At 55.4% G+C, this 22,669-nt stretch overlaps 1 protein-coding gene across 1 annotated transcript; it reads right to left on the bottom strand.

Moving 5' to 3' along the window:
* Positions 1-480: 480 nt before the first annotated feature.
* Positions 481-8,699, bottom strand: KLHDC7A (kelch domain containing 7A). The gene has a single exon (XM_086364729.1). The coding sequence runs from the start codon at positions 6,813-6,815 to the stop codon at positions 4,425-4,427; it is 2,391 nt and encodes a 796-aa protein (XP_086220855.1). The 5' UTR covers positions 6,816-8,699; the 3' UTR covers positions 481-4,424.
* Positions 8,700-22,669: the final 13,970 nt, after the last annotated feature.

The following is a 22,669-nucleotide window of genomic DNA, read 5'->3' as shown; positions in this document are numbered from 1 at the left end:
GGCTGGTGGGGGATGGACAGGGATGAGGGGCAGGAAACAGCGGATGCCACATCCTTGGCTCTGTGCCTCACAGTAGAGGAAGGGAAAGAACGGCGTGCTGAGTGGGCAGGCCAGGGTCAAGGAAGCTTTTCAGGAGACTGAGGGTCTTTAGCAAGTGTCCTTGTGTTCACTGAGCCTCACTCTTCTCACTTGTAAAATGGGCTTGTGAGGGGAGGCGTAAAAAGCGAGCGCTCAGTGCCTGGCGTGCAGGGCGGGAACCCTTGTCTTACATTCTAGCTCCAGGAATCCCCAGGGCAGCAGGGCCTCCGGCTTCGCCCTTCCCACTGGCCATTCTCAAGGGCAGCTCTGAGCCCTGCAGTAAGAGCAGGGCCCAGGCCCCAGGCAGGCAACTGCTGCGGTGCTATGGTTGTTTCAGCAACCTGGTTCTTCCAGACAGAACTGCTTCTCTTGTAAATATTGATGGAGGCCTCAGACAGAGAGGAACGCGAAAACAAAGGGCGCTTTATTTATGATGGAAAAAGAAACCCACAGGGAAAAAAAATATCTACAGGCCTGACGGAGGGGGGAATGTTTAAATAAACCATGGCAGGTCCACTGGATGGAATATTGTGCAACTATTGAAATGATGTTTACCGAGGGTTTGTAATAACACGGGAAAATGCTTATTCTATAACGCTAAGTTAAAAAAAAAAGGGAAGCAACTGAATTGTATATTCAGCATAATCACACCGAGGCAAAAATCAAGCCAAAGAAAAATCACACACAGGAAAACAGACCAGAGGGACCCACACCACAGCGGGGGTTTGTCTTTGGGTGGAAAATTGGGGAGTTTTTTAAATACCTTTCTCTATTTTCCAGTTTTTTTCTATAATGGCATGGTTGACCTAATGTGCAAAACAACTCGAACTTAAGGTTTTTGTTTTCCTAAAGAAGAAAGAACTCACATTAGGAAAGAAGGACAGATGAGCCATGGAGAAGCCAAGCGACACACAGGCCACTCTGAGGCCTAGGGCGAGAGGACAACGGACACGGCTACTGAAGAGGCCAGTGGAGATCCTGGACTCTGTCAGCACGGAGCCACACGGGCTGGCTGACGTATTCAGATGGGGCATCATGTGTTATTCTGACCCTCTCTCCTAAATGCGTATACTTCCCCGGTGGCTCAGACGGTAAAGCGTCTGCCTGCAATGTGGGAGACCTGGGTTTGAGCCCTGGGTTGGGAAGATCCCCTGGAGGAGGAAATGACGACCCACTCCAGTGCTCTTGCCTGGAAAATTCCATGGACGGAGGGGCCTGGTGGGCTACAGTCCATGGGGTCGCAAAGAGACGAACACGACTGAGCGACTTCAGTACCTAAATGTGTAAACTCTGCTTCTCTCTGGGGAATGTAGCTTACCTCCAGCCAAGGCCCCTCTCTCAAGAATGTCAGTGTAACGGGACTCTCTCCTTTATAGGTAAAGGTGGAAGCAGAAGAGCTGGGCTCCTGCCCTCCTCACGCACCAAGATGGAGCGCCTGGGAGGCAGTCCTGCTCCCCGCCCCCGCTGGCGTGGCAAAGCCCTTCGGGAGGCAGGCCAGGCCTCCTGGCCCGGAGCCCTGGTCTCTGCAGGATGCCCCCTCAGGGCTCTGCACAGCCTCGACTGGTCAGGGAGCCTGCTCGCACCACCCCACCGCCCCTGCTTCTCCCCTCTGCCGACTGTGTGCAGCATGGCTGCTGTTTGTTTCTTTATGTACTTGCTTTTTTTTTTTAAACTGCCTGTTCTCCATAGCCAGAGTGCCAGCTCCACGAGGACAGGGATGTGCTGTGTCTCTAACACCCGCGGTAGCGCCTGGTTTAAACATCCTGTAAATGAATCCTGGGGCTTCCCCGGTGGCTCAGTGCTAAAGAATCTGCCTGCCAATGCAGGAGACATGGGTCTGATCCTGGGTGGAGAAGATCCTCTGGAGAAGGAAATGGCAACCCACTCCAGAATTCTTGCCTAGGAAATCCCATGGGCAGAGGAGCCTGGCGGGCTACAGTCCATGGGGTCGCAAAGAGTCAGACACGACTGAGCAACAGCAAAATGAACCCTAACTGTCACAGCCCCAGGTGGTCTTTGCAGGCCCCCGGACTACCTTGCCCTGACGGCTTTCATCCCTAAATCCAGCTCTGGAGACCCAGGCCAGGAACGCACTAGCCCTGATCTGCTGGTAATGACTTCCTGGGCCCCGTGCTGAAATAGCTCTGAGGCCATGGAAAGAGCTCAACAAGAAAGGACACGGCGATCGGTCAGTGATGTCTGCCGTGGGAGCGCGGGAGGCAGACAAGACGCGCGGCACCGCCCTGTCTCAGCCTCGGCCCGAGTCTCAGCTCTCCCTTGGTCATGAAGAACACGGCCACCACCACTGGTCTGGAGCCAGCTTTGCTGCTCAACCCCTTGATCCGTTTCCCTAGTCCCTGCCGTGTGTATGTGACGGGCTTCTGAAGGTTTTCCCAGAGCGAGCCCTAGCTCTCACCCTTGGCTTGGAGCCTTCCCCCATGCCCTACCCAGCTCGGCTGAGGTCTTGTCCTCTGCCTGGCTCCTTATCGGAGGCCTGCCTCTGGCCTGGATCTGGTTCTACCTGTTCCGGCTCCCAGATGGGGCTCTCCACCCTTTCCCCTGCCGGGCATCACGTCTCCCCTCCCCCCCGGGTCCCCGGGAGGTCCACGAACACGTGCTGACTATGAACTTGAGCATGGCCTTGGTGGTCGAGTGGGTTTGGAGAGGCAGTCACTCTCCCAGACTCCAGCCATAGTCTCAGCTATCTTTCCTCCCCCAGCTTCCAGCCTAGAAATAAACTAAGCTGCCTCACCTCCCAAGCCCTAGAATAGGAAAGGTGGGCTTCTGAGGTCCAAGGAAAGGTTTCATCTCTACACCAACCTCCTCTGGTTCTTTGTTCCAATCCCTCCTCTTCCAAAAAGACCCCCAGCTCAGCCCCAGCAGCTGCAGGGACACAAGCTCCTGCCAGGTGCTCACCTTTATCCCCCAGGCAGAGCAGGACACAGATTGTCCTTCCCGTTTTCAAGACAGGGATGCCAAAGTCTGAGCACTCCCACCTCCCCACCTGTCAGGCCCACCGAGGCGCACCTGCCCTCTCTTCCTCTTTCCTGATGCCGCCGCTCACTTCAGAAGTAGTCCCGGCTCTCCTGGCTTCCGGCTGGTACCAAGAGCATGACTGCTTTCCTGTCGGTATATGCATCTCCCTTGGAGATGGATCAGCGCCATGGTAATAGATTGGACTAGTCTCTCTCCCTTCCTTCTGGGAAGAAGAGGTAACTTCCCAAGGGTGGAAGCTTTCCTCCCTTTGAGAATTTGCCAAACCTGCTGTGAAAGGAGGGCCCAGTCTCTCGGTGCAGCAGGAGAACTCGCTGGTCCCTCAGCTCCACCGTGGGCCTGCCCCTCCCTGGCCTGCTCCTGTCTGATGAGGCAGACCAGGCGACCACAGGCTCAGGGAAGGCAAAGGATGCTATCACCTCTCACCCCCTGGAAGGGCTGCCCCCAGCTCCCAAGGTGAGGGCTGAGTCGCATCAGTGGCTGTACTGTGAAGGGTTCTGAGATCTGGGGAGAGAGTGCGGTGGTCAAATAACAATGGGCCCAGCAGGAGGGTGGCCCTTGGATCACATTTATTTTTTCCTTGCCATCAACTGTATTCTCAGTAGACCCTGCAAGCAGATGTCCCTTTATAAATGGACGCTAAACGTGGAGGCTTCTCCTCCTTCCAGTACACTGGAATTCCATGTAATGAGGAAAAGCAAAGTGGGCTTCGGTCAATTCACTCTGCAGGCAAGAGTTCCCGTGGGCGGCTTCAACTGGCGCTCTGCTCCAGTTGGCTCTCTCTCCAGCCATCGCTCCCTCTGGCTAGGCCCCCTGGGGCTCCCCGGGCTTGTCCTAGTCCTGCTGAACAGCCCCCCTCAATTTTCTCCACCTGTGTGTGTCCCAGGGGCTTCTGGAGCTTGGGGCTCAGTGGCCAATGGTTAGGAAGAGGCCCTGGTGGCTTAGAGAGGGCTGGCCCAGATCCAGCAGGGTCAGCTTGAGGGGTCACTGGGAGTCAAAAAACCTCTGGAACCGTGCCTGTGATAAGGCTGTGCCCCTGAACTTTGCTAGGATCCTGGTACCCCCCTCCCCACCAAATTCAGACCTCAAGCAAGGTGGTGGTCAACCCTGCAGACGTGGGCACCCTGGGCCTCAGGACATCAGTCCTCTGTTTCATTTTCACACTAGGGTGGCTGCCCAAAGAGGGCAAAGACGCAGCTAAGAAGCCCAGACTGTGGAGGAGGTGGGACTGAAATTCACCTCTTGCTGGCCAGATTCCCCTGCACCCCGATCTCCCAGAAATGGCCCATGCCGCGATGGGTAGGGGGTGTTTTTCCGTCTAGTCTTGCAGAAGGAGCCCAGCAGACGGGCTGCTAGACCCTGGTCTGGGGCACATCAGGACCGGGCAAGGTCAGGACGGTGGGCAGGAGGGTGCCCTGCGGGGAAGGGAAGGCCTGCCGCATTTCGGGCACAAACCTGGGCGAGATGCTGTCGGCCAGGAAGCGCAGCGTGCGCCGGCGCCCCACGCAGTAGACGAGCTCGTCCACCACTGCGCACTGGAAGGCCTCGGGGTACGGCGTCCAGTACGTGGCGCACTCGTACCAGAGGCGGGCGCTGGCGCTGCAGCGGTACACGCTGATGCCCAGGCTGCGGTTGAGGTCGAAGCGATAGAGGAAGCCTCTGACCGCCACCATCTCGGCCGTGCGGTCCCTGCCGCCCCCGGTGGGCGCGGCGCGCCAGCGCTGCTCCCGGACAGAGAAGCGCAGCAGCAGGTAGCGCAGCGAGCCCCCGGTGACGAAGAGCTCGCCCCCGCTCGCCGCCGCCGTGTGCGCCAGGGCGAAGGTGTCCTTGGGCAGCGGCGGCGCAAAGGTCCAGCGGTCCAGGCGAGGGTCGTAGCGTTCCACCGTGTTCAGACACTCGCCCCCGACGGCGTACAGCTGTCCGTCCAGGGCCACCAGCCGGCAGTGCGGCCGCGCCTGGTTCAGGGGGCACACCTCGCTCCAGATGTCCGTCAGCGGGTTGTAGCAGAAGACGCGGTTGGAGGGCTGGAGCCCAGAGCCCTGGCAACCGGACACCAGGAAGAGGTAATTGAAGAGACTGCAGATGGCACAGCCCCGGGACACAGCCTCGGGCGGCAGGCGGGCCAGCGGGCGCCAGGCGTCCCGCTCATCGTCGTAGCAGCAGAGGCGGCCGGAGCCGTCCTGGGGGCACACGTCAGCCACCACGAGGTGCTCGCGCCCCCGGAGCCGGCGCTGGAGGACCAGCTCCCGCTCTGCCCCGCTCAGGCGCCCGTAGATGTCGGGGCTCCGCAGGACCTGGAGGTAGTTGTCCCTCATCACCTTGTAGGCGGCCTCCTTCAGGGGCTCCAGTTTCTTCCTCTTGGCAAAGGCCAGCGCCTCGTAGCAATTGCCCAGATCCAGGTGGACCTCTGGGGCTGATCCAGGGCTGAGCGGGGGGTGGAAGAAACTGGTGCCAGCCACAGAGTGCACGTGGGGCTTCCGGCGGCTTCCCGCTGAGCTGGACTCAGGAGAATCCTGGGACATGGGGCAGGTGGGCACAGCTCTCTGGTCTGGGCAGGATGGAGCAGCGTCCCCAAAGCCATCGAGCTGTAGCTGAAACTCTGGGTTCTCCAGGATCTGAAGGAGGCTCTCCTTGCGGCTGAAGCCTCGTGTGGAGCCGGAGGGGTCAGACCCGGGGGAGGCAGTGGTCTCCTGTCCGCCTTCTCTGTCACCAGCAGGCCGTCCAGACGCTATCCTTGTTCCCAGGGGGCCTGACACTGACTCAGGGGCTGGAGCCCCTGCTGAGGTGGCTGTTCCGGGGGCCAGCCTGCTCCTGGAGGTGGCCTGAGAGGTGTACTCCACGTGGTAATCGTACACCTTGCCCTTCAGCCTGGGCCTGATCCCCTCCACCTTCTCCGGTATGAAATTCTCTTCTACTCGAACCTGGGCCACGGACGAGAAGGTGTAGGAAGCGTCGGAGGCGCCCTCCCGCTGACGCAGGGCCAGGCCCAGGTCTGAGGCAGCCTGGAGGGCCGCTGCCTCCTCCCTGTGGACCCCTGACGCGTGGGTAAAGACCCAGCTGTTGTTCATGTCGCACTGGCCTTCACGGTGGGCTGCCTCACCTTCATGGGGGGATTCCTGCTCCCCGCTCCCTGGATGCTTGGGGGGTCCACTGTCCTGCCTGGGAGTGAGCTCACCACTCACATGGCCGCTCTCCACGGCGGGGAGGCCAGCTGGGGGGCTTGGTGGTTCGCTGCACTGATGGGGGCGATGGGGCAGCTCGGGCTTACCGTCCACAGCTGTTCCGGCTTCCTGGTCTCCGCACTGAGGAGCTGGCAGGTCAGAGTCCGGGCACTGCCCAGCGTGCTCCTCTCCAGCACGTTTCCTCCCAGCTTTCCCAGCCTCTCCAGCTTCTGAGGTTGCAGATGAAGCTCCGGTGGCCGGGACTCTGGAGGCCTCCGTGCTCTCCCAGCTGCAGCCTGGCGGTCCTGTGGCCCCCTTGCTTCCCCTTCGGCGTCTCAGATCCCACCGTGGTGCCCCGGGAACAGCCTCCTGGGTGGCAGGCTGCCCAGAGCCCCCTGCCTCCGCCTCAGCCTCGGCCTTGGCGTCCGCCCCCCGCGGCAGGGCCTGGGCTGGCTTGGACTTGTACAGCCTGTAGGCTGCGGTCAGCAGGAGCAGGGCAGCGGCAGACAGCACCAGCTGGCCCGTCAGCTGCATGTCCAGATGCCAGTCCTGGGCCTCTGCTCCTCCTCCTCTGGGGAGCATGTTCCCAAGCAGACCTGGGGCAGAGGAATGTCAAGAATCCGATTAATGATTGCCCAATAGGGGACGGTTCCTGGTTCCTGCCGGGCTGAGTGGGAGGGGGTTTGGGGCGAGCTCTGGCTGGGCCGGTGAAGAATTGAAGCAAAGGTGACTTTTGAGCTGGCAGAGTTGGCCACCAAGGCCCGGGGCTGGCAGAGTGCGGTGGCTGGCCTCCCTGGGATCCTTCGGTGCTTTTCCCTGGGGATGGGAGGCATCTGCCCGGAAGAGGCTGAGCTTGTGATCACCACCCACGCCAGCTGCGGCCGGAGGGGGCTGGGCACATCCAGCGGGCACTCGAAGAGGGAGGAAGCTCTCGGTCAAACAGTCACCCGATGCTAGGGAACGCTCGGGGTGGGAGATTGTTTGTGTCTGTCCTGTTTTCTCTTTTGCAAATCCGCTGGGCTGGGAGGTTGGGTGTGGTGAGCTGTGGAGCAGGTGGTGCCACGGCAGGTGTGGTGAGAGATCCTTCTGGGTCTGCGCTCTTCCTGTTGAGGTCGGTGGGTCCCCACGGCGGGGTTGGTCTGCAGTCAGCAGCCAGGGAGGCGGAGCCGGGAGCTGGGCCAAGCCCCCTGACCTGGCTCCTGAATGACTCTGCCCTCCTTCCCTGCCTGATGAGGTGCCTGAGAAAACCAGCCTTGGGGTTGGAGTTGGGGGGAAACACGGCGTTTGTACCTAGATCAGGGACAAACATGAGGCTCATCCTCATGCTTGGAACCAGACAGCCTCACACAGTCAGAGGCTGCGGGAGCCTCACTCGCCTCCCGTCGCAGCAGCGCCTGGCTCTGCCGCCAAGCTGTGTGACCTCAGGCAAGTCAGTCCACCTCTCTCTGCCTCCGTTTCTTCATCTGAAAAGATGGGGCTAACAGCCCCTCGTAGGTCGTGGTGACAGCAAGACGGGTTGGTGTGTGTAAAGGGCGCAGGGCCGAGCTCCCGTGTAAAGGCTTCGTCGGTGTCGACCACTCCTCCTCCTCCTCTTCCTCTTCCTCGCGTCGGCGCCATCGTCATTCGTGTGAATCGCCATCGGCTGGACCTTTGGAGGCACTGATGTGACTCTGTCCCTCCCCAGACTCAGGGCCTTCCGGGGTCCCCAGAGGCCAGGATGGGGGTCTCAGCCTCACGCTGCCTGTGGGTGCCGAGGGTGCCAGGTGGGTGGGCCCGCCGCTGCCTGGTCCCCCGATTCCAGAGATGCTGTCACTCTCCACTTCCAAGTGTTGGCATTTAGCTTAAAAATGAGAATAAGAGCCACTCTGTGGAACAGGAACGTGTTTGGAGGAATTTGGCTCCGAAGCCTTGACTTGAGGAGAAAATCGTGATTCCTTACTATGCTGTTCACAGCTCCCCCGTGCTCCCGTCTGTTCACCTTCCACGGTCATCTCCTGATTGCCCCCTGCATGCCGCGATCTGGGCTGGGGCGCAGGCCGCCTTCCCCTGTCTTTGCTGGTCCGACCCTCAGGGTCAGGTCAAAGGCTGCCTCCTGTACCTCCTTCCCAGCGCCTCCATCCTTCCGGCATCATCTTTTCTTTGCTTCTTGTTCTCCTATTCTTCCACTCGCCCCTTTCAGCCTTCATCACGTGGGCTGTGGCTCCAAGTACACTCCGTTCTGCTTGCTGGATTCTACGTCTCCAGGGAAGCTCAACCTTGGGGCCTGAGGCACCACTGGGACAAAAGCCAAGCTGATTGTGCCTTCCCACCGGGAGGATATGGGTGGACGCTCTGGATGACTCACACTATCCCATTTGGGGAAAAGAATTGTGATCCCCTTTTCATGGCAGCTCCAAGGGCATGTCAATTTGCCTGCAAATGAGGACTTCTACCTTTTGTTTCCAGACTCCAGACTTTTACAGACCTGAGTTCGTCCAACAGGTATGACTGCTCTGGGAGTCAGAAGTTTTCAGCCTGTCCCACTGGTGACCTCTCTGAGAGAGTGTTGTTTCCTCTCTTTCCATCTCTGTCAAAATAGTGATTCACCATGATTGTTAGAAACACAGATTGCCAAGCTCCGCCCCCAGATTTTACGATTCAGTGGGTTCCGTGTGGCTTCCAGGAAATCCTCATTTTTAAAAATCATCTCAGGAGATTCCAGTGGGTAGAGGAATGAAAAGTCAGTCGGTTTTCTTTATTCGTCTGCTGGGTGATGGGTGAGTAGTTGGTTGCCCTCTGTACCACCCAGGTGAGTATTGGGGAAGGGGAATGAGTCCTGGGTACTTTACACGAGTGAGGTCTTCCTGGGCATCCACGGAGGTGGGTATTGTCCTCACCCTTATTTTACAGGTGGGGAAACGGAGGCTCAGAGAAATCATGCACCAATGTCAACTGAGGTTGTCAGCGGCAGAGTCTTGATTTATAGCCAGGTGTCTCTAACCGCAAGGCCCGTTTGTCTTCCTCTGGGACAGAGAGGATGAGTTATAAAGGAGAATTAAAATGATTTGTCCAGTGGTGAAATCAGGGCTTTGGAGACTGGCTTGGGTCCCCCCAGGGGCCAGGCCACCATTCCCGCAGTCAGGGCGGCTCTGCGCCTCTCCCTCCTGAGAGAGGAGACTGCATACCCGCCCTGGTCTGCTGTGGCCTGGCATTGACCTCTCAGATGCCACCAAGCACGCAGGGCCTCAGCTCCTTAGGGGGGCTGCTTCCCACCCAACAAAGGCTTCATGCGTCCTGGAGTGCCACCCCTCCAGCTCTGCCTTCAAGCCTTTGAGTCAGACAGTTGCTCTTTCCATTTGAACTGTGCTCCCGGATGTTAGATGTAGCCAGGCCAGACCCCTGGGTGGCCAGGGGAAAGTGCAATGGCCCCTGGGAACAGAAGACACAGTCCCAGCCCCGGGGAAGGACCTCCCTGCAGGTCTGGAAGCTGGTGCATACGCCTGAGACACAGTCAAGCCACAGTGCATCACAGTGGAAACATTAACACGGAGATTTGTCAACAGGTGTTCATGGCAAAGTAGACCAGACTAGACTGGATGGCCAGGGAGTCTGGAGCAAGGGGCGTCGGAAGAGAGGTTAGGAGAGAATTCCAGAAAGGTGTTTAGCCTTGAGTATGCATACAAAGAAAGAGGGGGCATAGACAGATTGACTGCGTGCGTATGTATTAAGTCACTTCAGTCGTGTTCAACTCTGTGCAACCCTATGGACCGTAGTCTGCCGGGCTCCTCTGTCCATGGAATTCTTCAGGCAAGAATACTAGAGTGGGATGCTGTGACCTCCTCCGAGGGATCTTCCCAACACAGGGATGGAACGCAGATATCCTGCATTGTAGGCGGATTCTTAACCTACTGAGCCGCCTGGGAGACCTGGGCTGATGGATTGACGTGACTGATATTTACCAGATGTTGGCCGTATACCAGGCCCGTATGCTGGTGCAGGGACCAGGGTGAAGGAGCCTGAGGGTGGAGGGAGGTGGCACTGGCGTGAACCCCGGCTCAGCAGTTCCTTCGTTGGAGGGTGGAGGTAACACCTGTGAAACATCTGAGCCCAGAGGAGACCTTCGTTAAAGGAGGCTTCCCCCTGCACGCCCTCCATTCTGGTCCTCAGTGACCACCGCCACCTGAGATTGTTATAAAATGTAGGCTTTATTATTATTCAGGCAGGACGAGAAGGGGGCGGCAGAGGATGAGATGGCTGGATGATGTCACCGGCTCAATGGACATGAGCTTGAACAAACTTCAGGAGATAGTGAAGGACAGGGAATCCTGGCATGCTGCAGCCCACGGGGTCACAGAGAGGTGGACACAACTTAGTGACTGGACAATAACATGGTGAGGCCAACAGATCGGGAGGTGCTGCTACTGGAAAGACAGCTTGTTGTTCATAGTTCTCTAGAGGAGCCCCATCCAAGTGCCATTCAGGGCCGTATGAGGAAGCACCAGGGCCAGCAGGAGGCAGAGCGGGGAGGGAAAGAGGGAGCCAGAGACTTTATCATGTCTTTCGTGTGAAGGGCTGGGGAAGACAGGGTAGGCAGAAGAGCAGGGGTCCTGAGGCTATTTTAATTTGTCACCTCCCCGGTCCTGCAGTGATTCAGTTCAGTCGCTCAGTCAGGTCCGACTCTTTGTGACCCCATGGACTGCAGCACGCCAGGCCTCCCTGTCCATTGCCAATCCCCAGAGTTTACTCAAACTCATGTTCATGGAGTTGGTGATGCCATCCAACCATCTCATCCTCTATCGCCCCCTTCTCCCACCTTCAATCTTTCCATCAGGGTCTTTTCCAGTGAGTCAGTTATTCGCATCAGGTGGCCAAAGGATTGGAGTTTCAGCTTCAGCATCAGTCCTTCCAATGAACACCCAGGACTGATCTCCTTTAGGATGGACTGGTTGGATTTCCTTGCAGTCCAAGGGACTCTCAAGAGTCTTCTCCAACACCACAGTTCAAAAGCATCAATTCTTAGGCACTCAGCTTTCTCCTGGAGTGATTAGGGCAGGGGAATATTGGCCCCGGGGTATAAGAGCCCTGTGAGAGCCTAGAAGGAGGTGGTTGGAGGAAGCCTTTGGGTTCATTTGCATACGATAAGTGTGCTCCTGGGTGAGTCATTTGCCATTGCTAGGAACTAGCTAGACTTGGGAGCTCACAGTCAGCTCAGAAGGCCCAGATGACAGAGGGTGGAAAATATAGAAAATAAGAGGATATAGTTACTACAGGGAGTTGGAGCCAGAAGTGGGAGAGTAGGGGCTTTGGGGCCTCTCAGAGGCAGCTGGCTCCCCCAAGGGCGGTGGGGAGTGAGCTTCAGTCACTAACCTAAGTTTAATCCCATCCGGCAGGTGAACACAGCACTCCTGCCAGCAGACTTCAAACTCCATAAATTACAGCTTTTTTTCCCCCTCCAGTCCATTTGGAAAAAGTGAAATGAACAAATGAAGACAGGAGCGAAATTAAAAGATAATTGGAAGTCTATATTGGGCTTCTGTGGATGTGCGCACACGCCGCCAATCTGGTCTCTCTGTGCGGGCAGGATAAATTGAGAACTCTTCGGCTGGCTCAGGGGGTGGATAAAACAGAGACAAATGCGTGCCATGCGAATAAACAGACCCATCTTCCCGTGACTGGCTTTGCGTCCCCCTGCTGGCGCCTCCTCTGGTCCCCTCAGTCTGACGGGCCTGTGTGTTCCAAGCTGGAAGTTGATCCCAGGTGGGTGAGGGTCTGAGTGGAGGGTCCAAGGTTGGGAGGAGCTGGGCGTGGGCACTCTGGGAGGTAAAGTTTGTGTGTGCAGAGAGCGGGTGGAGATGTCAGAGAAGAAGTTGGAGAATTGTGTGGCCTTTTACACACATGCACACACATACATGCACATATACACATGAACACACATGCCTCTATATATGCATGCACATGAATGCACATGCATGCACACACACACCCATGCGTGCACATACAAACACACACGTGTATATGCCTGTAAATGAATGCACACGTATGCACACCTGCACACACACATATACACTTGAATGAGAACATGGACTTATTGAATGCAGAAGGGCCGTCCATAAATGGATCTCACCCAGTGGGGAAGCTAAGTCCTAGCTGTCTATCCAGCTGGGCCTAGAACCCAGGGCATCGAACTGGGTCTCGGGGTAGAAGAGCAAGTCAAGGATAAATTGCCGCTTGTATGAAGAGCACTCAGTATTTGAAGGTGGCGTGACAGTTCTCTACACTCACCCGGGGCCCACAGTTGTGAGTGGTAAATAGGTGGGACCTGAATGGCCTCCTCTCTGGCCCTGGACCCAGCATCCACCCAGCCCGCTCTGGTACCAGCTACCAAAGTTCACCTCCACAGGAGCCCAAGTAGGACCGGCACTGCTCTCCAAGGGGACTCATCACCATGGTGCCTGGACTCTCTGGGATGAGCAGGGATGAGGGGCGAGTGAGGCCAGGATTTTGGAGAGGACAGGGCGTGGTATAGCCATCAAAAAAAGGGGTCTGGCCTGGAAAGGGGATTTCACAGAGCTGGGAATGCCAAGGGCAAGAAGAAAGGTCCTACTTACAATTTCCACTGCACAGACCATTAGGAAATGGAACAATGGTACATGATACGTGCCTGTGAATTTGATGGGGAAATTGAATGCGAAATGATTCATGGGTGCTGTGCTGTTTGAAATGGCAGATCGCATCCTGATTTTTCCTCCTGGGGTGGAAAGAATTGAAGCGAAGGGAACATTGTGAGGTTTGAGTATGGGGCATAACCCTCTGCCTGCCTACAGGGAGGCAGAGCTTTCCCAGAGAGCTCAGAGCCAAGAGTGAGAGTAATAATGACAATAATTATAATCATAGCTAATATTTACTCACTCTGTGTCAGGCTCTGTACTCTGCCAGGGCTGCAGGAACTGTCTCCTTTAATCTTCACAGAGCCCTACAGGGGAGGCAAGACCCAGTCCATGGATAAGAAAACAGGCTCAGTTTCTTATTCAAGGTCAAGTCACTTTTATACCAAAGCCACTCTGGAGAAACCCTGTCTGCATGCAAGATCTCAGGCTCACTCCAGCTTCAGAAAATCAGAATTCTCCTGTTAATTGGATCCCTATGTGAAGCTTTATGCTATGCTATGCTAAGTCACTTCAGTGGTGTCCGACTCCTAGCAACCCCATGGACTGCAGCCCACCAGGCTCCTCCATCCATGGGATTCTCCAGGCAAGAGTACTGGAGTGGGTTGCCATTGCCTTCTCCAATGCATGAAAGGGAAAAGTGAAAGCGAAGTCGCTCAGTCGTGTCCGACTCCTAGCAACCCCATGGACTGCAGCCTACCAGGCTCCTCCGTCCATGGGATTTTCCAGGCAAGAGTACTGGAGTGGGGTGCCATTGCCTTCTCCAGTGAAGCTCTATAAACATGCTCATAATCCCAAGAACCAATCAACTGTGTGACTTTCAATACCATCAGGAGCATGGGTCTTCTCCTGCCCTGAGTCCGAGAGAGGTAACACCTTTGTCCTTGATCCCTTGACAGCTACCTTAATATACATCACTTAATATACAGCAACCTTAATATCAGTTCAGTTCAGTCGCTCAGTCGGGTCCGACTCTTTGCGACCTCATGGACTGTAGCACGCCAGGCCTCCCTGTCCATTACCAACTCCCGGAGCTTGTTCAAACTCATGTCCATTGAGTCGGTGATGCCATCCAACCATCTCATCCTCTGTCGTCCCCTTCTCCTCCTGCCCTCAATCTTTCCCAACATCAGAGTCTTTTCCAATGAATCAGCTCTTCGCATCAGGTGGCCAAAGTATTGCAGTTTCAGCTTCAGCACCGGTCCTTCCAGTGAACACCCAGGACTGATCTCCTTTAGGATGGACTGGTTGGACCTCCTTGCAGTCCAAGGGATTCTCAAGAGTCTTCTCCAACACCACAGTTCATCACTGATGATTCTAAAAATCCCTGTGGCTTTGTTTTCTCATCTCTCAAACAGGCATGACGTCATCCCTCTGGGGTTATTGCCAGGAAACACAGAGGCTGCCTGGGAAGGGCATCTGGAGCAGGTGCTCTGCAGGGCTGGCCAATGTCTGTAGAATGCCTTGATGGATTGTGCTGGAACCCATTACTGTCAAGGGCTGGTGGTGGGGCTTGTCCCTGGCTAAGTGCTTCAGAGGTAGTTTCTCATTGAAATGAATGTTCACAGTCTCACCAAGCAGGCATGGTTACCCCTGTTTTACCAGGAAGAAACTCAGAAAGGTTAAGTTCTTTGCCCAAAGTCATACAGCTAGCAAATGGCAGCCCTGAGATTCAAACCAGGTCCCTTTAGATCTGAAACCAGGCTGTGTCCCCTCGTGTCGTTGCTCAAGTCTCCTCCTGCAGTACTCCAGGCTGTCACCAGCCCCACATGCCCTTCTGGGGGCGACACGCTCCCTGGAGCTGGCTGTCCTTGGAGCCCCATCAGGGTAGCTCATCTCTCCCCTCTGCTCTTGCCTTCGTCTTCCACAAGCCATGTTCTGAGCTACCACTGCGGGCCCCAAGATGTCCTATGGCTCCTATCAAATCGAAATGCCTCAGCCTGTTCTCCGAGGTCCTTTCAATGCCCCGACCTCATTTGTCACTGTTCTCAAACACGCGTTCTGCTCCAGCCAAGCTCATCTGTTTACTGTCCCCTCGTCCCTGCTGTCGCACGGGCCATTTCTCCCGCTCCTGGTGCTTTCCCCGACATCTTTGCTGTTCTGTTCACTTTTGCAAAACCCCAGATCAAAACTGGGCCTTCTCTGTAGGGACCCAAACCAGGGCAGCGGTTCTTGACTCCTCCTGGGTCCCAGAGCCCTCTGGAGACCTACTGTAAGTTATAGACCCTGCTGGAAAAGTCCAACTACACATAATACTTCACATGCAAATTCTGGAAGGCCCCAGACTCTTGGAGTTCTGGTTAAGAACCCCTGAGCTAGGAGAAGCACATGCTAAACTTTTGAATGGATGTGTCAAATCAACTTTTAGGGTAAAAAATAGGCCAGCCCGGGGGCATGTTTTAAAGTGTTTTGCATTTACTCCATGTAGGAAGAAAGGTTTTCTGGCCAGATAAGTTTCGAAAACACTGCTTGGTGACCTCTGAGCTCAGCTTCTTCACTTGTAAACTGGGGCCGATAAAACCTGTTTTTATATAAGTTGTCATGGTGATTGGATGAGTTGCTTTGCCGTGTGTCAAGGACCACTCTCTCTTTAGGCCCCGAATCTTGTGTACTTTTCAAGAGACCATCAGGTGGGGGAGAAGCAGAGACCCTCTCCTGCCCACCCCCAGTGGGTGGGAGAACCTGATGAGCCTGGCCGTGGCTCCCGGCTACTCCTCTAAGCCAGCAGAAGGACCTGTGGGAGAGAGCGAGGCTAGCCCTGGTTAGGAAAGCAGCTGCGGCAGCCCCGAGTCTGGATCTGACTCTTGCGTCTCTCAGGGACTGGGGAGGTGGTGTTGGCCCCAGAGAGGCAGAACAGGTTTGCGTTCCACAGACCTGAGCCTCTAAATGGAGCTAACTCAGCACAGACAGGGGCCTCACTGGCCCATTTAGAGCTGCTCTGGCCGATTGCAAATCAATGCTCTGAAAAGAGACAGTGGTCCAGGTGCAGAAGGGGGAGACAGCAGCCCCAGGCAAGCTGAGGGCGGAGGCGGGAGGGGAGGCTGCGGGGAGAGTGGCCAGGGGAGCCTGGGGACAGGGTCCGGGGTGGGGTGCTGTGCAGAGCACCCACCTGACCTCGGCTGGGGGCCAGACGCTGGGCTGGTCTGCGGATGAGATGCCGCTGGAGGATGAGCAGCAGCGTCACGGAGCACCTACTCTGTGCCAGCCTCTGAGCCCGGAGTCACGGAGCACCTACTCTGTGCCAGCCTCTGCACCCAGAGTCACAGAGCGCCTACTCTGTGCCAGCCTCTGCACCCAGAGTCACGGAGCACCTACTCTGTGCCAGCCTCTGCGCCCAGAGTCATGGAGCGCCTACTCTGTGCCAGCCTCTGCACCTGGAGCCCCACATTCTTTGTCATTTAGTTCTCACCCATACATGGAGACAAGGCTATGTGTCCACCATAGGCTAAGTCCAACCAGGCCAAGTCCTGGTTCAGTTTCCCTTTCCTGGGCACCCAGGAAAACTACATTTCCCAGCCCCCTCTGTAGTGGCAGGGGCATTGGATGGAATTATGGCCTAGAAAGAGCAAGTGGGCGTGACCTGAGTGCCTTCCGGGTTGAGGCAGTGAAGAAGCCCTGGGCGGCCTCCTCCCTTCCCTCTCCCTCCTCCCTTCCCTCTCCCTCCTCCCTTCCCTCTCCCTCCTCCCTTCTCTCTCCCTCCTCCCTTCACTCTCCTTGCCGAGGTGACCTCAGAGGCCACATGTCCATCTGGGACCAGATTGTGACCATAAACTGGTATTGGGTTCAGTTCAGTTCAGTTCAGTCACTCAGTCGTGTCTGACTCTTTGTGACCCCATGAACCTCAGCACGCCAGGCCTCCCTGTCTGTCACCAACACCCAGAGTTTATCCAAACCCATGTCCATCGAGTTGGTGTTGCCATCCAACCATCTCATCTTCTGTCCTCCCCTTATCCTCCTGCCCTCAATCTTTCCTAGCATCAGGGTATTTTCCAATGAGTCAGCTCTTCACATCAGGTGGCCAAAGTATTGGAGTTTCAGCTTCAACATCAGTCCTTCCAATGAACACCTAGGACTGGTCTCCTTTAGGATGGACTGGTTGGATCTCCTTGCAGTCCAAGGGACTCTCAAGAGTCTTCTCCAACACCACAGTTCAAAAGCATTGGGTTAAGCCACTGAGATTTCAGGGCTTGCTGACTGTAGGAGCTGCCTCTTGAGAAATCTGTATGCAGGTCAGGAAGCAACAGTTAGAACTGGACATGGAACAACAGACTGGTTCCAAATAGGAAAAGGAATACATCAAGGCTGTATATTGTCACCCTGTTTATTTAACTTCTATGCAGAGTACATCATGAGAAATGCTGGGCTGGATGAAGCACAAGCTGGAATCAAGATTGCTGGGAGAAATATCAATAACCTCAGATATACAGATGACACGACCCTTATGGCAGAAAGTGAAGAAGAACTAGAGAGCCTCTTGATGAAAGTGAAAGAGGAGAGTGAAAAAGTTGGCTTAAAACTCAACATTCAGAAAACTAAGATCATGGCATCTGGTCCCATCACTTCATGGGAAATAGATGGGGAAACAGTGGAAATAGTGTCAGACTTTATTTTCTTGGGCTACAGAATCACTGCAGATGGTGACTGCAGTCATGAAATTAATCTCCTGCCTTAGAAGGAAAGTTATGACCAACCTTGACAGCATATTACAAAGCAGAGACATTACTTTGCCAACAAAGGTCCGTCTAGTCAAGGCTATGGTTTTTCCAGTGGTCATGTATGGATGTGAAAGTTGGACTATAAAGAAAGCTGAGCACCAAAGAATTGATGCCTTTGAACAGTGGTGTTGGAGAAGACTCTTGAGAGTCGCTTGGACTGCAAGGAGGTCCAACGAATCCATCCTAAAGGAAATCAGTCCTGAATACTCATTGGAAGGACTGATGTTGAAGCTGAAACTCCAATACTTTGGCCACCTGATGGGAAAAGCTGACTCATTGGAAAAGACCCTGATTTTGGGAAAGATTGAAGGCAGGAGGAGAAGGAGATGGCAGAGGACGAGATGGTTGGATGGCATCACCGACTCAATGCCCATAAGTTTGAGTAAACTCCGGGAGTTGTTGATGGACAGGGAGGCCTGGCGTGCTGCAGTCCATGGGGTTGCAAAGAGTTGGACACGACTGAGCGACTGAACTGAACTGAACTGACTGCAGGAGCCAGTGTCAGTTTCCTTGGCTAATATGCAGCCCAGGTAGAATTACAGTAGAATGGATCGTTCCCACTTTGTAGATGGGAAGCTGAAGTTCAGAGAGGGTCAGTCACCTTAGATAGGAAGCTCAGCCTCAGACCCTCTTGCCCTCTTAGATCCACCCCACCCTCCAGAAACTCTAGAGGGACAGGACAGCATCAGAGAAAGTCACCATGAAACACGGCAGGGGTGCTCGAGGTGCGATGGGAATAAGCAGCAAAGAGCCAGGGCTTTGCGGGGTTAGGGGCGTCTCAGAGCTGACTCATGAGGGATATGATAGGTGGACAGATGGGGAAAAGACAGTCAAACCAGAGGGCCCCCTGGTGCCAAAGCCCTGAGGTCTGTGTGTAGCGATTGTTCCAAACACTTGAAAACGTATGGAATGTTGACTTGGCCAGAGTGAGTCTCCAACTAGATGGGAATGACCGGAGACCAAATGAGTTCTAGGACTTCCAGCAAGAAAGCTCGAGATAAGAACCAAGGAAAGAATTCCCTTGATTGAAACTGTTAAAAAACAACATTTAACTGAGTAAATGTAAAGATCTAATTGGCCACCTGAGGCGAAGAGCTGACTCATTGGAAAAGACACTGATGCTGGGAAAGATTGAAGGCAGAAGAGAAGGGTGCAGCAGAGGATGGGATGGGCTTGCTGCTGGGCAAGAAGAAGTCTTCCTCCCACTGGATAAAGTAGTTGGCCTGCCTTTTGAGGAGTGCAAGGCATGTCTCTTCTGTTGGAGTCAGTGACTGATGTTTTTTCTGTTGGGATAACTGATGTCTTCCTGTTTCGGGTAATTGACGGTGAGTGGTGGGGTGTGAGAGTTCCTTCTACAGGCCCTCCTGACTCCAATTTTAATTGAAGCTTTCTTTTATTAACTTTCATGGAACATTCCAAAAATAATACAAGGTGTGGGACTGCCCGCCTCAATAGTCACCAAGAACCAGGGGACAAGAGGGAGGTGGTGGTTCCAGTCGGGAGAGGGGGCCTCCATTAGGTGTCCTTGTCCAGGTCCCCCGGGGGCCCCATCCTCTGTCCCCCACTTCCTGGGAGCATGGTTCTCTTCTCTCTTCTGCCTTCCAGTTTCCCAAGGTCCATAATTTAAAGACAGTCCAGCTTGGCCCTCGGGGTTCCATGGTGCAGGATGGCGAGGCTGTTTGCCCGATGCTTTTCCTCCACATCCCTTTAGTTGGTGATGGGTGAATAGTGCTTATTTTATTCTCCATCTTCAGAGGTGTTGTGTTCCCATTTTCATCGCTGTCTGAGAGCTTGGGGGGTGGCGGTGGGCAGGGAGGGGACAGATGAAGCCCAGACCACTCAGGGCAGAGACCTGACGACTTGTCCCGTTTCTAGGCAGCAGGCTTCCTCCAGCAGCCTGGGAGGGACGTGGTCCAACCCTCTTGCCCTACAGGTCATAGCGCAGAGACCACATAAGAGGAGGCGATGCTCCCAAATCCACAGAAAAGGGAGCATCTTCCAGGGCCACTGCTCTAGGCCATTGCTCCGGAAGGTGAGCTCAGGGACCCCGTACCCTGCAGCTGGCCTCACTCCCTCCGTGTACTTGGGGGCTACTTCTCCATCCAGCAGTGAATCAATGAGGTAGGAGCCCCAGTTCTGTTCACAAAAGAGGAACCAAGACCCAAGAGGAAGTGACTCTATCCAAACCTTCACTCAGGGGCGGCAGAGCCAGGATCACTGTCCGCAAACCCCACGGCCACCCAGGAGGAGGCACAAGATGGTTCAGACACCTCGAGGGCCCTCACCTCCAGAGAGCGCCCGCAGTGACGGGAGAGACTCTTTCCTCGATGACGAGGTTCCTCCATGGGAGGGCAGCTGAGGCTGGAACAGGCGCCCTGCTGAATCCCCCGGGATGCCCAGCACCTCAACAGCTGTGACAAAGTCCTGAGTGATTCCTCCCGGCGGCTGCCCTCCCCTCACTAGGAGGTAAGTGACTAGAGGCAGTGTCTGACTCTTGGCTGGTGTTCAGGAAACCTTTGTTGAATAAACAAATGAGTAAATGAGAACAGATCAATTATCTCATTAACACGGCAAATGAATACCGTCCAGAGGGAGTCTTTAGGTCACTTAAATGCCCAGGGGTTAGGGCCAATGGGCTGGTATCTGCAGGGCCAAGATCCATCAGGGAGGGTCGGAGGAGGTCTGGAAGGAGGGGGTGTAGCTTCCCAGAGGCCGCAGAGGAAGGACGTCAGGGGCGGGGGGACGACTCAGGGAGGACAGACGTGTGTGATCATGCCTGGAGCAGGACAGTGTCGAGGTGACGAGGGGAGTGGACTCAGCAATCCATTCTTTCTTTAAGCTGTTCTCAGGGCTGGAGGGACAAGTCCGCTGTGTTGAGTTAGATGTCGGATAATGCTTAAAGATGAAAGAAAAGAAAAGTAGAAAACTGTCCCCAGGATGGCTGAGTGATTCAGAGATTCGTCATCTCCAAACTATTGGTCAGTCAGTGCCTTCAAAAGTCAGGGCACTCTGGGTTTGGGTCCTGGCATCGTCATGAAATCTTGGCCAGTGACTCCTGTGTCTGTGGCCTCAGTTTTGCCGTCTGTAAAATGGGTGGGGAATTGGAAGTTTCAGTCCTGTGGTGCAAGACACTTGTTCTACCCGTGGAACAGTGGGTGGAGAATCTGATCCTGTCGGTCTGGGGGCCAGGTCAGAGGTCTCTCCATGGTGCCAGAGGCTGCTGTGAAGGTCTCTGGTTGGGGACCCCCATCCTCTGCTTCCTCCCTGGCCTTGGCGTCTACCCCTGTAACGTTCCCCTCAGGGGGTGACTTAGTCCTTTGTGAGCCCATCGGTCCATTTTGGCTTTCGGAACCAGCCTGAGTGTCAGCCGCTTCACGTTCCTCTTCTAATTCTCAGCAGGCACCATGCCCTGTGTTAAGCACCTCGTTTAATCCTGCGGGGTAGGCACCACAGGCAGGCCCCAGAGACCCCTCAGCTTCTGTCCAGACCACCACGATGAGGCAGATGTCACAATAAAGCGAGTCACCCGAATCTTCGGTTTCCTATTTCATGTAAACTTGTTTACATGATACTGTAGTCGATTGAGTGTGCCACAGTGTACATACGTTAATTCAAAAATTCTTTATCACTAAAAAGTGCTAACCATCTTCTGAGCCTTCAACGAGTCATAATCTTTCTGCTTGCGGAGGATTTGAAATATTGCGAGAATTACCAAAATGTGGCCAAGAGACAGGAAGTGAGTAAATGATTCTAGAAAAATGGCGCTGACGGGCTTGTCTGACACAGGGTTGCTGCAAACCTTTGAACTGTGTGAGAAATGCAGTGCCTGGGAAGCCCAGTGAAGTGAGGTCGACTCATAGTGTTACTCCCCCCAGGTGGGAAAACAGGCTCAGCGGAGGTAATAGTGTGGGGGGAAGCCAGAGGGGTCTGGGGGCCGACAGTTCACTCTGCAGACTGAGGCCAAACCCTCGGGCTTGGCCCAGGGCCCCCCAGGCTGGGCACTGAGGCCCCCGGCCTCCCCTTGCAGAGTTACAGTCAGGGCGGAAGGTGGCCTGAAGCCTCGGGGCAGCCTCCTGGAACTGGTTTTTCTTGCTCTGAGCCTGAGTTGGAGGCAGCGACTGTGCCAAGCCTGGACGCTGAGGGCTTGGAAATGGCTCTCTCAGAACTTTCCGGTTACGTGGCCTTGTTTCGTCTCTGCCAGCTGGGCAGGGGCAAGGGGGCCCTCGGGCCAGCTCCTGCCATCTGTGATCAGCGCTGCGGGTGCTTGCAGGCCAGGCCTGGAGGTCGGGGGTCTGGGCTGGACGCTGCGCTGGCGTTCTTGGTCAGCAGCCGAGAGGCTTTGATCAGGGTGGTCCTGGCCTGGCCTGCTTTCCCCTCTGTAAAATGAACGTGTGGGGTGAATGCTAACCCCTGGGAGAAGACGGTCAGCGCTGCAGTGGCCGAGGCTTATGTGGACATTGTGCGTGGTGACACGGTGTGTGGAGACGTGCATCTGTGACTGTGAGTGCAGGGATGCAGGAGCTAGGAGCCTTTAAGGTCAGAGGGTAGGCGTGTGAAAGGAGGAGGGGGCAGGGAAGAGTCCTGAGGCACAGTCAGGAGGCCGGGCCCTCATTCTGGCTGCGCACTGACCTGCTGTGTGTCTCTGAGCTGCCGCACCCCCTCTCTGGGCACGTGCATTAACGTGTAAAAGAAGACCCTCTGGCGCCCCTATGGCTGTGAGTCTGACTCTGCAGAGACTTGCCTGGATGCTAACGGAGTGGCCATGTGACTGGTGGAGTGACCAGAGTGTGGAGTCAGAAGCCTCCCGGGTGTAACCTTGGCTTCACCTCTTGCTGGCTGCGTAACCCTGCGGGGTCCCTTCGCCGGCCCGCAGGCTCTGCTTACCTGGCACACTGGCCATTGTGCAAGAGCCTGCCACAGTTTCAGGCGGCCGGGACATGTTTTGATTTCTTTTACTTATTATTTATTTGGGTGTGTCGGTCTTCGCTGCAGCGCGTGGAATCTTCGTCGCAGCACGTGGGATCCTGGCTGCAGCGTGTGGGCTCAGTAGCTGTCGTGCGTGGGCTTAGTCACTCCT

The sequence above is a fragment of the Bos grunniens genome, chromosome 2, assembly GCF_055505025.1.
Source record: "Bos grunniens cultivar Pamir isolate PY7600 chromosome 2, Bosgru_T2T1.0, whole genome shotgun sequence".
NCBI classification, from domain to species: Eukaryota; Metazoa; Chordata; class Mammalia; order Artiodactyla; family Bovidae; genus Bos; species Bos grunniens.
The sequence above is the reverse complement of the archived record's forward strand: the minus strand, read 5'-3'. Positions and strand labels throughout refer to the sequence as shown.